Raw genomic sequence first — 18,268 nt, 5'->3', positions numbered from 1 at the left:
GAAATTCGAAGCTTTCAAAATTCATTACCTCAGTTGTTCTCAAATGCAACAACGCAGAAATTTCACGCACTTAAATTGACCCTTTCAAATCCTACAAAGACTTCTTGCCACTATGAGCGATACCATACAGGGGATTTGATTATAATTTTAAAACCAAGCAAGCCAGATTTGAAAAATCTAACCAATCATATTCTAAAGAAAATTAATAAAAGTTATTAACACATTTCATTTATTTCTTCGGAATTTCATCAAGGCATGAAATATACCATGAGAATTCGTACAATCAGAATCGAAGACGCTAGAAGCATAGCGAATATCAGTGGTGCGTAAATGTGGAGTCCGTAAAATGCACGCAGAGCGGCGCACCGTTGCGTATTGGAAGTCGATGAATCGAGACACTCCGTCATGTATCTCTTAGAGAGGCAGCTTGTTATGCGTATCTTCTTAGCAGGCTAGGATTGGAGAGTCATAGACAGCGTGCGTGTTCATTCCATTCCATATGATTAAAAACTAAATCCTAACCGGGACGATACAGGCGAAATTCAATGTTGTTCAATTTTTTTGACGAAACAATTCTACAATCACACTTTTACCGAATTTATTAATCTGTGTTCCTTTAAGATTTCCCCCAGATGTCAACTCCCATTTTCTAATTTGATTCTTTGAATCAACATAGATCTCTGATCTAGGCAAGCAACAAATTTAATTATTTACTGGGACACAATAGTTTATTTCTTCTTTTTCAGAAACATTGCATCCGACTATTTGAGCTTGCGTCAGGAAATGCTAATTTTTTCTTTTGATTCTCCCAAAACTGTTTGCTCATTATCTAAGTCGTTCATTCACACTGATTTCGAATTCATGCACGTATTCATTCATACTGATTTCGAGACGAATAAACATGTTAATGAATGATCGTTTGTCTAAAAATTTCATATTAGCGCATTTCATTCTTTCATGAGATGGTGGCGATGGAGTAAGATGATTAGGTTTTGCAATGGAAGGCGTAACTAACAAAGCTACAGAGATGCGTTATGAGACAGAAAGTGTGTGTGGTTAGCCCCTAGAATAATGACAAATTATTTGGAACCTCATTTGAAAATAACCACTAAATTTGACCGACGATCACGCGCAACTGAGCAAGAGAACCGTCAAGCATCGTCAAGTGGACAGTGCAGCAATAATACGACCGTATTACTGTGCATGGTAGACAGGATACCGTCAGATTACAGTGGTGGACATCCAGTGAACAGCCAGTTACTGGTGGACAGCCAGTGAAAATTTACAGATGCGGCAGCTTCTGATTTGGGTTACCAGAAGCTGGGGCGACTCTAAATTTTGTTAGGGATATAGCAGCGTCGTCAACATAGGAGGCTCATGCGGGAGCGCCTGCCTTGTGACCATGGGTAGTCAAGGAGCACATCCCGCATGTTTGTTCCTGGCGCTGACGTTGACGGTGACGGTGGCGGCCACGGTGCTGCTGTGTACAGCTATGCTCTCTAACCACTGGGAGGTTATCTCTCTGAACCGGCCTCTGCTTGAGGCGCTCGTCCAAAAGCATAATGCATCACACACTCTCACGTGGCTGTTCGGGGGCATCGTTGCTAAGGTGAGTTTTGATTCACTGTTGAATGCTTGTTAAACTGAGTGCACATTTTAATTGAACTATTTTTTACTTGAGATTTAGGTGCTTGATTTTAGACAGTTGGAGGACTGTTCAAAGTTCTAGTTACTTCTACAAACTATCAATCATGTAGGTGAAAATTCTTAATCGAATCGAGCAGTATCACATCCGATATCAGCTCGAGCAGCTCGATTTATGTGATACCAGCTCGAATGGTATAACACAAAGTTGCCATTCACTCGTAAGTTAAATTCTAAGCAATAATGATAGCATCACAGTAATATTGCTGTGAGTAATTTTATGCTACTTTGGTTAAGTCCCCACAACGGTCACTGACTTAAATAGTGCAAGTTCGGTTCACTCTTGTAATCATACAATATATACATATAGTTGACAGATGAAAGTTCTATTGTTAATATCAGAAGGTCGTCCATGTGGGTTCTTTCATACATATATTTTTACAATTATTTTTCAAGTGCAGCTCAGAATTCTTAGCTTTTCTGAAAATTATCTTTCTAATCTAACTGATGCTCTTAAACAACCCCGTGGAGTCTCCAAGTATTGCACAGATTGGCAATAAGTATTTATATAATGAAAGAGCAACATTAGTGATATGCAAAATTGTCTTCATAAATTTGGGACGTAGTAGAATTTGGCAACTTATTCCGAATCCGGTGTATCATTAATTTGGCAACCTTTCCCGAATCCGGAGTATTATTAATCTAATACGCAATCCTAACCCCAAATTCATCTCCGTGTAGCTGATAATAGCGTAAAAAAAGTAAAAAAAAGCGAAATGGTAGTCCCATAGTTTCATTTTAATTCAAGGCAGAAGGATAGGTATAAGAACACCGTAAGTCGCTTGTCTTACGTACGCTTGCGGCGATCGCAGGGATTGAGGGAGGCTGGGGAAAATGCTGGGAAAATTGCAGGTGCCTCAGAATTTTATGTACGTCCTGGGGCGGTCACAATGTTGCGGCCAGTAACTCGGATATGCGGACCGCGTTATTAAGCTTTACCATTAAACTAACTCTAAGAAATAAAATACTTAAAAAAACTTAAAAAAACACGTTTTTCTTGTGGACTAAAAAGTAGAAAATAAATTATAAATTATATAAATTATGGCCCAAAAAACGTGTGTCGGGCAGATTTATGATTAAAGCGAAAAGCACACAACACACGAATTTTGGAAATTTGATGGTGAACGTACAGCCTGACCCACGTTTTTTGGGGCGAGCCATAATTTATTTTCTACTTTTTAGTCCACAAGAAAAACGTGTTTTTAAAAAAGTTTTTTTAGGTAATTTATTTTCTACTTTTTAGTCCACAAGAAAAACGTGTATTTTTGAAAAGTTTTTTTTAAGTATTTTACTTTTTAGAGTTAGTTAAATCATAAAGCTAAATAAGGGAGCGCAGCCGTGCACCACCAATTTTGTGGACCAATAAGCCCTGAATCGAACGCCTTGGATCTCTCCGGACATCCACCAATCAGCCGTGAACCACTCGGCTTTGTCTTCCTCCGGCCTTTGACGTACGTATCGATGATACGCAGCGTTAGCGCCTGCTCGTCTATAACGTGAGCGCACGCACGTCATACTATATATATACTATATATATACTTTACTCAATTAAACTAATTTCGGTCTCTAATTACTAGTTTTTATGATTGTATCTGAAATTGTTAGGCGAAAATAGCCTGCATGCCGAATTTCAGATCTCTAGAACAATCAGAAGTGGGCTAATTTTCGTTCTCAATCTTAACAACAAACAAACAAACAAACGCGAAGCTAAGCTAAGAAAAACTTGTTAAAAAGGTGTTAATAATGAATACATGTTAAGTGCTCCTCGAACATTGCTTTTAAATATAAAATGTAACTCAGTACTCACTGCAGTAAGTGACAGAGAGCGCATTTTCTAAAAATCGACGAAAACGTGAAGTCACAGACAGACAGACAGACGGACGGACGGACGGACATGACGAGCACAATAGGGTTTTTTTCCAGAAACTGAGAAAATGCGCTAAAAATGTTATTTAAAAACTATAGATATTTTTACAACAGAAAACAAATTCATTAGAATTAAATAAAACACGTCTTTCGTGTGAAAAGTACAGATGTGCATTCTGCTCGCATATTAAGCAGTAGATTTATTGTTTCTTGAAAGAAACAGTTTTTTTTATTATTTTATGAATGATTATGTGTCATTAGCTGAGCTTATTGCGTGTTGGAAGTTACCGTGACCGAGAGAGCAAAGTTGCGTGCTACCGAGAGCTTTACCAACAGGGAGGAGTCTATACTGAGCAAGCTTTGATCGTCTTATAATAAACATGCTTAATAATCCTGTTCATACCATGGGCCGAGTGTCTGCTAAATGTTAGCTTTTGAGTTTATCCCTCGTGTATACACGCCGCTCGTTTTGGTTTACCATTAATATGGGTTATTACAATTAATTTTATAAGCTCAACAATTGTTTTGAATGATTTATAGGCTTGATAACAAATTAATTGATTTTGAGATAAATGAGCGATAGCTGAGCACGTGTAAGATAGTGAGCGAAGAGTGGAAAATATTTTTAAGCTGCATAAATAGGCCTTCCATGTAGAGATTGGCTTAGAAATGTGGATGTATAATAAATATGTTCGTATATATTGATGGAAGGTACACTTATTCCTATATGATATAATGATAATCTCACAGTAATGAGAGTTACAACGTAGGCAGATGAATACCATGGTGTAAAAATTAGTAACAATTTAACAAACCCATCGAAAGAAGAAATTCACTTCATCAGGGATTGAAATATTATTCAAATACCTTATGTTGAAAATGACTTAGAATGAAGGCTGAATCTCTAACGAAAAAACTTCCCACCTTCAATCCATAGACGCTCTCTGGCACTGAAATTACATGCACTCCCTCTGAGTAACCTGAATAAAATACAAATAAAGTTATAAAACGTTCCACTTTCCTGGCGAGATAAGTGTAGGGGTTGTTGGCCGGCATCTAGCATGTGTGCGGCGGTATGGACAATTCAGCTGACCGAGTCACGGAAGCTCCAGCGATCGATTGAGGGAAGCAGCGAGGCGATCTGCTGTCGTGGCAAACGTTCTATATTCACATGCAGCAACACGACGCGTTAGAAAGAGGGCGCTGTACCAAGGACAACAATAACCCTTAGAATAGAAGTGTCGGCACTGAAAAAGAGGCCCATGGTCTGTTACCGATGAAGCACCGAAGTGGGTACCCTTGCCCACTTGAAGCACGGAAGGGCTACAGGACTCAAATGAAGATTAACCTTCTGCCGTTTAAACATAGAAGTGGAGATGAAATTAGAGTCAATGGTACGGAACCCAGCGTTAACGAAAAACGGGTTACAATTTTTAATTCATGCCAAATATTTAGCTGCATTTTCCCTGTAGACAATAAATTGAAACTTCAATGAACGCAATAAGTATCCACACTCTTGAGACAAACAATTGTACTCCGCACACATTGAACGTGTCGATGATCGATCCAGCTAGCGAGAAGGCGTCATCTAACACACGGACAAATATAGGCATGTTGCGGAGGCAGCTAGTAACGTGGACTGACCAGGCATTGACGTGGTTTATTCCGAAAATGCCCATGCAAATCTCCGGAGACGATCCTGAAACGTTCATGCAAATCGCACGTCGAGTGCCTAGCTGACCTAATGTCCGGTAACTTCGAACAGGCGAGTTGAGCGTCACTATATATTGCAACATGACATAAGTACTTATATTATCAGTCTGCTTATATCGCAAGTTCCCAAGGAATTTAAAAGCAAAGAAAACGCCAGGTCAATATCGATGTGGTGAACTTGCTTGGCTTTTTCTTTGCTTTTAACAGAAAGTAAATATACTACCTGTAGGTGAAATATCGTATGCGGACATCGAAATCTAGTGGAAATGGAATTTTTCAGAAGTCTGACATTATTCAAAATAGTGACCGAAAGCACAGATTTTTAACGGTTTTGAGATTGATGTTTTCAATACAAAAATACTGCAAGTAAAGGTTTACACTAAACTTGCAATGTCGCCGTCATGATAAAATTAAGAGATGGATTGTAACGCTGAATTTTTACATGTTAAACGAATTTGAACGTAATGAATAAAATATTCACCAAGAAAGCAAATAAATTAGGTGGTATTATTTTTTGTAAAACATTCGATTTAACTGAGAATGAAAAGGCTTCTGGAAGTAGAAAAGTAAATTGTTCTACTTGAATACTGATAAATAAATAGTTCAATTGATTTGTATTATCAAAATAATATTCAGAATCACATTTAAAATGACCTGCATTGCTCGTTGGTGTTGTTAATGCTATTTCCATTGCGTCGTTGCATGAAAGAGAATGCTCTCGCTCACGTCATGAATGCGGTCAGTGAATGCTCTCGCTCACGTCATGAATGCGGTCAGTGAATGCTCTCGCTCACGTCATGAATGCGCTCAGTGAATGCGCTCACTCACGTCATGAATGCGCTCACTCACGTCATGAATGCGCTCACTCACATCATGAATGCGCTCAGTGAATGCGCTCACTCACGTCATGAATGCGCTCACTCACGTCATGAATGCGCTCATAAGAATGCTCTCGCTCACGTCATGAGTGCACTCAGTGAATGCGCTCAAAAGAATGCGCTCACTCACGTCATGAATGCGCTCAGTGAATGCGCTCATAAGAATGCTCTCACTCACGTCATGAATGCGCGCATAAGAATGCTCTCGCTCACGTCATGAATGCGCTCAGTGAATGCGCTCAGAAGAATGCTCTCGCTCACGTCATGAATGCGCTCATAAGAATGTGCTCACTGCCTCACTCACGTCATGAGTTGAACACGCAAGAGTCGCCATTCGTGCGATCCGTCGACGTGGCGCGAGGTCTGACGGCACGAACATTTTGTTGAGTACCTCATCTTAGAAGTACCTCTCTGTCCATGCTTGCATTGCTATAGTTGAAGAGATTTTTTTATGATCGCTAGTGTTTTTAGTGGTAAATAGTCATTGTTTTGGAAATCTGCTTTATGGTACATGACCAATTTATTGATATTAAGAATAATTCAAGATAGTTGGCATGATATTCACATAAAATGCCATTCAAATTAAAATGACTAATCGGGTAACATAACACGCATTTTATCTATTGGCAATGTTATTAATGTCGACCATTAAACTAAGGCAAAAATATGTACACAAAAGATGCATCACCATGAACGATTTTAATTCAGACTGCAACTTCTATTTTCGTCCAAAATTGCTGATAAATTAATCAACCAAGATTCATCCATAGCAGATTACAGGTTATAAACTAATATTACATTAGCCTTTGATAAAAGTCGGCATTATAAGGCGATCGATGTTCATGGAGAAGCTTGCAATTTTATTTGCCGTAGATATGGTTTAGCAAAGCTGTACAATTGTTTATAATCACATAAAATATTTTGTTCATAACATCGGCACTAAGCACGATTGGGATGGGATAAAAAATCACAATCAAACCTAATTAAATTTATGTCAGATCAAGAATAAAATTTAATACGAATAATAATTTCTTTGCAGTTTATCAAATTTAATACTTGATTATAAATGCTACGAACTAAACTTTTCCAACTTCTCATAATTGAACATTTTTGCCTGAGGTGCTGAAAGAAGAGTTGGGACGCTTTGTGAAAGGAATGAATGAATGAACTTGACCTTCGCCCTCAGCCGGATAATGCCTGGTCAAGATGGATGGGTAACTCAGATTAATGATAGAAGCAGTTCAGAGCAAGACGATACGTGCAGCTTTATTTAAATGAACGTATTCGACGCATTCAGTCGTTCGATCGTATCGAGCGTACACCGACGTCGATAAGTTGGGTTCCTCATAACAGTAACTAAAAGAAAATACATTAAACTTGCAAGATAAAATTCATGTTCTCACAACAGAAAAAATGAATTGGTTAGCACTATCTTGGCTCAAATGTTCAGTCCAACTTATACTTATCGAGTATCATTATTCTGACTAATCTAGTTCATAGACAAAAAATAACCTTCATTCATCAACCATTTGCATGTATTGTTCCGCATAGACATTGATTTAAATTTTTAAAAAGCTTCATATTTTTTTTTCATTTCAGAGCGTTAATTGCAGTCACTAGATGCTTAATATCATTGTGCAATTTTTTGACTTGCTCAATGATATTAAGCATTTAGGAGCCAAATTGAGCGATAGCGCAGTCACGCCTTCAAACGTACAACCATATTGCGCAAACAGCCCTTGCCAGAACTTCATAAGTCAATATGTCGAGCGAAACTGAACCGTGTTTTGTCATAATTATGTGGCAGAAAGTCGTGTAGTATATAAAAGAGAAAGATCACAGAAAAGGACAGGGACAGGACAGGTCAAAAAGAAATTCATTCATAAACATTCACTGAATATTAAATAAATGATTTATTTGAATGATTCGTGTAATCATTGCATTTAACATCCCAAATAGCCTGACGACTATTATAAAACTCAATAAAGTTTAGAAGAATTTCCTAACGCACGCCTTGACTCGCTATGAGCATAACTACTTCGAACGATCGCCAGGTGCGCACCAAGCGAATATTGCGCAATGTAGCCCCTTAGAGACCGCAAAATGCTGTGAATGTTCTGCGATGTTAAGAATCGGCGACAGGCCTACGGCCTACTAAACACTGGAACCGCTTTATATAGAGGGCACAATATATTCTCATCATTTGTGCAAAATATTTTCAAGATTCTGAAAATCACGCATACTAACGTGCAAACCGTCTATGTGCTCACTAGACGCTCAATAATATTGCACAACCCGAAATATTGCGCAATATTATCAAGCGTGTATGGGCTGTTTTATTGAGAGCATGTCTGATATAATTATTTTCTAACCCTTCGTCAGGTGACGGCACGAGAGACTAGGCCCGTCCGCTTGATAGGCGACTTGCCCAGGTGGAGTCGAGCATCGCGGTCTGTCCGAGGTCGAGATATCATGGAAGACTCAAATGAAGCCCACAATTGGAATATTGAACGTCAAATTAAACTATCAACTATCCATGAGCCACTTTCCAGCGTGAATGAGTCGAAAAATTATATCAATTGGTTGGATTACAGACACTTAGGAGTCGACAACAAATTCAAGAACACTAATAGCAATGAGTATATCAGTAGTGTCAACAAAATAATTAAAGTTCCCAGTGTGAAAACGTTGGACGCACGAAGGAACTTAAATCAAAACAAAAATCCAAAAGGACGAGCAGCCCAAGCATCGTATCATTCAAATGAAGCTGATCACGTCGTAAAACTCCCTGAAGCAGATGAAGGAGACGGCAGTGGCGCAATGCTGGCCGACGTTAACGGCGACGAGGACGAATTCGTGCCAAACGTAGGTGAAATTGACTCAATTGAATGTGTTGGTCGATGGTGTGAGTCCAGGGTCACAAACATAAAAACTCTCAACGTCAATGAGGAAAATTTCAAGCGACAATTATTAAGTCCAGCGAAGAAATTATTTCGGGAACCTTCATATGGCGAGTTTGAGCCAGGTGGCAAATTTTTCACTGAAAATAATATGGTTTCAGTGACATATGTACCGACATCACTCAATAGTCTGAAAGAAATTTCGAAATTTCCTCGGCGACTACAATTATTTGAACGCATTGGCCGGCGAAACCAATTATTGGAGTCACTTTATTACACTGTTGATAATGTAAATAAATTCAAACGCTCACCGCATCGCCCAGTACAACAACGAAGGATTTCTCACACATCCTACTTGAACCTCATTAGTAACAGGTCAGAAAAATGGTTTGAGGAGCTTAATTCAGCAGAGGAAACTTTAAAAAAATTAAACATCATGCCCCAAAGTAGCATACCTATCTACTTTGACCGTGAACAGGATAAGTCTGCGGTGCGAAGAAAATTACTTAATTTCAAAAATTTGTCATCGAATTTGGGCGATGAAGCAGTTGTTGGAACAAATCACTATAAATATGCTCAACTCCAAACAAGAGCGAGTGAAATCGAAAACTTGACGCGCCCTTGGGTTCAAGTTAGAAATGACAGCAAGCAGTCAAGTTTTCACCGGATTCCTGATGACAGAACGTTACCAGTTCGGAGCAACGGAATAAGCAAGCTCAAAAGCAGCGAAAGAATTATGTTTCTGACTCCACTACACGGTGGAATCTGGACGATGTGCGTCGATTTGTCAGGTAAGCATTAATTTTCAGGTAATAATTAATTAATAATAATAATTTCAGGTAATAATTCTAAAGCAAGCCAAAGCTTGTTAATTAAACTATGCATTAACACGGATCTTAAAAACGTCATAAAACGTAGTTCCTCAGTACCTGAAAAACCTTGTAACATTTTCGTGGATTTCCCAAATTTCTGTTACGACATCGTGGTAAGTTTTCATCGATTAATTTAAAAAATGAAAGTCGAAGACCCGGTTCACTGTCGACATTCATCATTCTTTCGGATTGATTTTCCAGACACTATATATAGGAGCAATAAGCGCTTGAAGATAGGAGCGGAGAGAAATAAATAGCCCCTGGTTTCGTAATAAAAGCCTCTAGAATCACTGCCAAAGCTGGCTGGTGTAGCAAGAATTAGAGGTTATTTTTAAACATAACATGCTATCCGATGTTGTTGCAGTATATCTCGACGAGAGTTCAAATGAAAGATAACCAGGGCGGTTGATGGGCTTTGTGTATGAGAATGCCAGTTGCATTGTGGTCAATTTCAACGCCTGTAACTTAGTTTATTGCCTTTGTAACTAACTTTGGCTAACAAGTCTAATTAGATTGACATAAAAATTTACAAGAATTAAAACCAAATTTTACATAGTGCACTAATTTTTTAGTCCCTGCACCTTGTGTAAGATTCTAAATCGAATTTCATCGAGGACTTGAAGAATACCTACTCGTATACATACCCTAACCTTATCCTTATAACTAATTTTCCTCATAACTTGCTCAAGTTCTAAGACTATACTTGATAATTTATACAAGTATAATGTTATTTATAACTCAGGTAACATTATTATAATTGTTATAATATCATAAGGCAACATATTTTATAATATTATAATTATTATAGGGTAACATTAGGGCGGGCTGATAACCGCATTAACGCATTCTTCAGAGGAACAACAGAACAACCTGACGGCACAGGGGTTCGGCATGTCGGGATGTATCAACTACCTTGATCCACCTAATGCATCCAGAGGACAGAGGAGTGACTGGATACAGCGTAAGTTAGCGCGGATATTAGGCATTCAAACATCTGTCCATATTTTTTTCTAGAAATACTACATAACCGCGGATCACTCATTCAACCATCTGTCATATTTTTATCTAGAAATACTAGATAAAAAAATTCTCATGAATGAATCATGTGATCAATCTTAATTTATGGAAAAAATTACAGTCTTTCGGTTGGAATACGTTAGATGATACAGGTTTTATCTCTTTTGAAAGATGTAAGGTATTATGTATTGTTAAGATAAACAAATTGTTGATCTCAAAAATTATATATAACAGATTAATTGATAGTGCAATTTTTAACCTGCAGGTATGCAAAACTTATCGATATCGTGCGCTCTGGTGTGCTGCATTATCCTAGCATCCTGCGCTCTCGTTGGATTCTTCGGCATTCTCAACAGACAAATTTCTGCTGTCTTGGTTACGGGTGTCATGTACATATTGGCAAGTAAGTAAACAATTATAAGTTATAAAAAAATTAGCAGTCAAACTGAAACCTATATGTGTCTGCTGAATTTCAACAGCATTACCGATGCTCGTAAGTATATTACGAATCAATAATATTAGTTCGTCAAAACGGAATTTCATTCACGTAGGTCCGCGCTTGGTCATATTCGGTAGGATACATCATTCGATCCATTGCAATTGAAATAAACTATTTATTTCATTTATAATGAAATAAATAGTTTATAATAAATAAATAAATTGTGAAAATATAATAATAAATTGTGAAATATTATTTCATTATATGTTCATATAGGTTCATATTTCTATTTGAAATAATGAACCTATAGCAATCCTTATCTGTACAAGACTGGAACATTAAAAAAACTGCGCCGTTTCTTTCAGCAATTTTCGCAGTCTTCTGCTTGGCCATCATGCACTTCAAGCGGCGGACCAAAAAGGATTGCGCCAATGTAGACTCACAGGTAATCATAAATATAGATTTTCTCAACTGCTTCTGCACGGTTCATTTCAGAATTGATATTCCCGTTTTCACGTGATGTTTTCCAATTCCGTTTGGTTCACTTCTGTTTGCAGTACGTTTTTCTTAGACCAAGAAATTCTTTTGGATTTAATTTAGTCGTTGTGAAAATAAGGGACTTGTCATCTGCGGGCAATGTAAGTGGAATGTTCTTTTAATCAGTATCTTTTGTTAGAAAAGCTGCCATGATGAACAAAGTTATGAGAAACAATTTAATCACAGTAATTGAGATGCAAATACGTCAAATTAATTAGTAATTGGAGCATTATTGATGAAATGCAATCGCTTCAAAATAGAAAACGGACCCAAATCGATACTTTTTACAATTTAGACTGCGTATTCACAATCAGATTCAAGTTGCTTCGTCACATTTGCGGCACAAGAAAAATAATAAAATGCAGAGATGGTCATAATCGTAACATGAACAATATGTTCCCTCCCTCATTCGAATTGAAAAATTATGCGATGAACAATATAGAGCAGACTCTATTATTTTCAAATCTGAAACAATAACAAATCAATTTCTTTCAATAATGAAACAATGTCTTCAACTTTTTGTGAAATGCTCACCTGTTGTCTAATTTGAATTTTCTAGTTTACATGTAAATTTACATGCCTTAATACGAACGAGGAGTTGAAAGGAACATATTATATCGTGCATTGTGTTATAGGACGTATACGTTCCAGTGGATATCTAAATGGATTTCTTTCTTCTTATAGCACTTCACTTCTTGTTGTTTGTCCGTCTGCTACAAATCTTATAGTCAGTATTTAAAACAATTCTACCTGTCCAATCGATCTGAAAATTTGCACACTTGCGTAAAGTCGAAGACAATGCGTGAATCAATTGTCAGAAAAAAAAAATAATTTAAAAATGTTTACATTTTTTATTTTTAAATATATAAAAGTGAAATAAGAAATTAATTGTACATGTGTAACATTGGAGACACCTGCCTCTTTAGAAGTGTGGTCTTTAAAAAGTAATTTTTATAGGCATGTTATTATGATGCCACTTGCGAAGCGTCTTTAATTGTACACTCGAGTCACGATCGCATTACAAACCAACAAGTTTGACGCGACCATCTGCAGGAAAAAGTTAGTCGGCGTGCACTGCAACTTGAAGTTTTTGGTAAAAAAATCATTAGGTGCAAGGAGAGTTCTCTTCAACTCCATTCACTTCTAAGGTCATGTGTATGGCAGCGCTCAGTGTCAGTTCTTATCACATCCTGAACGCGTGTGTTTTTTGTCACTTCCGTGAAGAGAGATTAAGCAAACGTAGAGTGCGGCGGAAAGTGCTTCATTTGATAAATGCACATAGAATTTTTTTTACATTTGAATTTTTTATTTAACTTTTTCGAACATGCGACGAAAAATAATACCGTCGAGGTATATATTCAGCGTGATAAGTTGGTTTATATAAATATATGTAGACTCATACGACAGATTCAACATAGCTTATGAAATGCGAAATTGTGAAAAATGGTTGCTTTTTCGTTTACTTCCGAGTAAAATATCTCTGACAGAATTGAACTTTCAAACAGTCGATGCAAACCATCACAAAATTTTATTAGGGACTGAATTCTCATTTTATTTCATTAGTAATTTATCCACAACGTGATTGCAGCTACGAAACTAACTTCGAACATTTAAAGTAATTGAGTAATTTCACCGACTCGAATAGGAAATTCATGCAACGATAAAACACAAAAACTGTTCTTTTCATGCGAGTTTAAACGGAAACTGGATTGTCGACATACGAGAGAAATAAGCAGCGTTACATAATTAATATGATCTTAATAATAGGATTAATAGTTAACCCATGTTTCCTTTAGGAACTCAAAAATGTTTATGCATCAGAAAAAAATAATTATAATTAAACACTTTATAACCCCAGTACGAGACTGTTAATAGTTGTGAAAACGTAGTACCTCAAGCGACTACAAACTGAAGGAAGAGCAGCAAAATTAAACCTTAGTCTTGTATCCCTGAAAAAATTGTGACTTTCTTCCACAGGAGACGCTGATGCGTAATTCTATACAAATTGCAAGCAAATTTTGACGCTGTGGACGTTGGTAAAATTATTTTTCCTCAGGCAAGAATGAAATGAGGACAATTTTTAAACGCATAACTTAGGATGAAGACTGCCGGAAATTTATTAATTTCGCGCAAGGAATTGAGTTTCGTTCTTCCATGCAGTACCATGCACAATTTATTCTAATAGGCTGCATATCATTTCAACGAAGATGACAATTTTTCCTTTTTTAGTTATTAAAGTTGTTACTCATATTCAAACGAGTTCACAAAAAAATCTTCGAATGTTTTTATTAATGTTAATTATATATGTTGATGACACAAACGTTTATAATACAGTGTATGTAACAAAGATTCGTCGAAAAAAAATGCAGCTGCAAGATGATCTTGATAGTTTAGTTGACTGGGCTGATACGTGGCAGCCGCGTTTAATTGCTGACAAGTGTTCCCCCCTTCATTAGGTAGGAACAATGTACAGCAAGCTTGTGGCATGAAAATTAAGATATGATTGTAATGAGAAAAAGATGAGCAAAAAGTCGACAATGAAAAACGATTTATGAGTTTATTTCGACAAGAAGTTGAAGTTCTCTAAGCACATCGAAACGCAAGTTAATGAAGCCAATTAACAGCTTGGACTAATCAGACGCTCCAACCTAGATCCAGAATCGATTCTGCTGTTGTGTGTTGCAACCGTGCCATCGCACCTGCAGTTTGGAAATGTAGCGTGCATGGTCACCGGAATTAGCTTGAAAAGAACAAAAATAAATCGTGTTTCCAAACTTGAAGAGCCCATCACCCAATGAACTCGATTCAAGTCCAGTAGCCATTTATTTCAACATCAGTTTTGAAAGGACCTAGTCAATAGGCAAAATTTTAGATTTTCTGTAAAAAAGTCACGAAGATGACACAAATCGGTGACAGGCCCAACTTGGCCTATTCTTCTGCTCCTACATTATATCACTATACTATACTATAATATAAGATACTAATTAATAAAGTTATTATACCCATCTTTAAATGACTAGACATAATTTGATTACTACTACTACATCAAAGTACAAACATGAGTACTCTCTCTAGCTCTTGATGCACGTGATTTGCATGTCATTTTAATCTCTTCTTCAACTTCTTCACTACTTGCCAGACATGACTGCTAACTCATAGTCACAATCTAACTAATAGTCCATGATATAACTAATAGTCTAAACAATATTCCACTGCTAACTAGTACTTCATGATCAGATTTCATTTTCTATACGCAGGTGAGCGCGTTCTTGAACGCAGCTCGCGTCTTCTCGTACGGTTGGTCGCTCTCGATGGGCTGGGCCGGGGCTGTGGTCTGCCTGGGGGCTGCTCTGCTGTGGCTTCTACTCGCTAGGATCATGCGCTATAACCCCATATCTTTGTCGTGATGGGGAATGCAAATTGAATCCGCAAATTTTTGTCATGATGATGCATATACATTGAATTATATTACGTTTATTAGGATGGGGAGTACACGTAATTTCATAATATCTCTCTTGCTAGAAACAGTGAGCATTAAATCCAAATATCCCGGTTGTGATGAGTAATGAACTTTAAACGTGTCATATCTCATCCATGTGGTTTAGAAGCCGATATTGCTGTTTTCGTGGCCCCAAACTACGCTGATGTTCTGCGTCGGTGTTTAGTGCTACTACCACAAGTCCGTCGTGGTAGCACGAAAAATATCTGACAAATACAAAAATGAATATCTAACAAATAGTGACACTTTCTCCCCGTAGCACTGATGCACCATTCTGCCAGGCTAAATTGGGTCACGATGGCCCACACAAAGGCAAAAAGTGCATCGTATTTGGAAAAAGTGCCACTTATTTTCTAAATGCGTGTGCACATCACATTTGAAATTTCGGGATACGCCCATGCGACTTGAGGCTCCAGGGAGCTTCAATGATGTATAACGTTATAATGTGGGAGTTGTAATAACGTGTGTTTATTCAAGAAAGTTAATCTCGAATAGTTTCTGTAACTTATGGAGAGAGATTGAATTGAGCGCACTTCTTATATTACTAACAATATTGTGCTCGTTGTGATAAATGTATAACAATCTTGGTAATATCATACGAGAGAATCATGTAACATAAACACTACTGTACTATAATAAATAGTAAGTACTAAAATCACGTCAAAAAATTTAGATTGTTCGATGCCACCAAATGACGATATACGTATTGAATGAAAAGCTATAGACTAACTTCCACATTATTTATACAAAAGAAACTATAAATAGAGCAATAAATATATAAATATTTAGAGCAGACATGAATAGAGTGAGGTGACGAGAAATCAAATGTAACATGTCACCAATTGTGAGTTAATAATTAGACAATATTCTCTTCCTCTATCTGGATTACTCAATTTATCAAATGGTATATAATTAGCTCGTAATTTAGCACATGAAATGTAATTAAATTGGAAATCTCATTGTCTAATTTGAATACGCGTTAAATTTATTCATTCATACAACTACAATTAAAAGGTTATTTCATCAAATAATTTCGTACTAGAAAAACACAACTTCTAATTCTAGTGCGAGGACGACGAAAACGCAATACTACCTAGTTATTAGTAAAAATAAGTGCATGCATTTCCATAGCAAATGACTAGTTTGACTAATAAAAGGTTACTTCATTCATTATTCAAAGAGGAAGTTGTTTTAGTTTCCTTGAACGAGTGAGAGCCTGTCTTGTGCATCAATTTATTAATGTGAATATATTAAGGTAACACAAACCTACTGAAGTTCTTTCTTGCAAAAGATGGAAAGACTTTCCTTTTAATCTTAAACGAGATTACCTTCAATCTTAATTAAGCAAATCATTTCAGGAGAAATGATTGGAGTACACAAAAGTCAGAAATGAAGGTGCAATGCAAAATTTGGTTAGAACGAAATAAAACCGTCACTAAAAAGAACCATTAAAATGCATATAATTTTGGGGGGCAATTAGGCAGGCTGAACTTCATATCGTTGCATCTTTGACTAAAAATTTTCTCAATAATAATTTAAGTTTCATCGGGCTTTGTCTGTGATGCAGATTGCAGAGCGAAGCGAGAAGTCGTGTCCATTGATTTTTAGGATCAAATGGCAACTAATGTAAAATAATAAAGGCTCAATTTTCTGTTTATTGTTGAACAATAAGATGGTCACGTATGAGGTTCATGCATTAATTTTAAGAAACAGTATGATTAAAGTTTGCGAGAAGACGTCACGAAGAACCAAAACCTGAGTATAAGAAGCGGAGAAAGAAACCTGCAAAGATAACCTAGAAATTATAAAGGAGTTCAATGCTGTTGAACCCATCGTAGTTTTTAAATACATGTGTGATCGTGTTACTCGCGTCGTCTCCATAAAAAATAAACTATATATAAAATATAAACTATATATGTAGTTCATCTTTAGGTAAGAAATTTCCTATCTCAGTTCGCAATACCGGTGTTCGGAACAAGTTCAACATTATTTGAATCAAATTGAATGATCCTACTCCATAAGGTCTCGACGACGTAACTAGGTCAGTTGTCAAAATACAAAACTGATTTGCACTAATTATTTCCTTTTCTCACTTCAATCTCCTCAAGAACCTCGAAAGTTTACAATTCTTCACATAATTTATATAAATTTGGCCATCACCGAAATTTGAAAAGGACAAAAATTTAGTAGATAGTGTTCAAAGACGCGCAACAAGGATACTTCCGGGCTTGAAAGATTAAAGATTATGAAGTTCCAAGCCTCCACTATCGACGTCTGCGTGGGGACCTCATTGAAGTATACAAATATACTCATGGCTTATACAAGGTCCCAGAAGGATTACTAGAATTTGAAACAAGAACCAACACCAGGGGCCACGGCAATAAACTAAAAAAAAAACAGCGTTGGAACACATCCATGCGACAACATTTCTTCTCGCTTCGAGTCACCGACATGTGGAACAGCCTCCCTGATAGCATTGTTGAAGCTCCGAGTATGAACATCTTCAAAAACAGACTAGACGAAGCTATGCAGGAGCATATGTTCAGTCTTAAAATGCCTAGCAAATTACGGACCAGGCAATAAGACTAGACGAAGCTATGCAGGAGCATATGTTCAGTCTTAAAATGCCTAGCAAATTACGGAGCAGGCAATAAGTCCAGCAGCTACCTCAATCAATCGTCAGTTATGGAAAGATCGGGTTCCAAAGGCTGGATCCCTTGTGAATCAAGTCACGAAAAGTTCAAGAATCGGCAACAGGCCATGGGCCTATGTCTTCAACGCCGACACTTCTATTCTATTCATTATTTTGAATCTTTGACCATTTCGAAATTCTATTCCGAATC

At 37.1% G+C, this 18,268-nt stretch overlaps 1 protein-coding gene across 1 annotated transcript; it reads left to right on the top strand.

The window, feature by feature from the left end:
* The first annotated feature begins 633 nt into the window (after positions 1-633).
* LOC108671163 lies at positions 634-16,588 on the top strand. Its single transcript, XM_018158647.2, has 6 exons — positions 634-1,609; positions 8,544-9,852; positions 10,787-10,894; positions 11,216-11,353; positions 11,755-11,834; positions 15,184-16,588. The coding sequence occupies exons 1-6, from the start codon at positions 1,403-1,405 to the stop codon at positions 15,331-15,333; spliced, it is 1,992 nt and encodes a 663-aa protein (XP_018014136.1). The 5' UTR covers positions 634-1,402; the 3' UTR covers positions 15,334-16,588.
* Positions 16,589-18,268: the final 1,680 nt, after the last annotated feature.

The sequence above is a fragment of the Hyalella azteca genome, unplaced genomic scaffold (genome assembly GCF_000764305.2).
Source record: "Hyalella azteca isolate HAZT.00-mixed unplaced genomic scaffold, Hazt_2.0.2 contig5956, whole genome shotgun sequence".
NCBI classification, from domain to species: Eukaryota; Metazoa; Arthropoda; class Malacostraca; order Amphipoda; family Hyalellidae; genus Hyalella; species Hyalella azteca.
The sequence above is the reverse complement of the archived record's forward strand: the minus strand, read 5'-3'. Positions and strand labels throughout refer to the sequence as shown.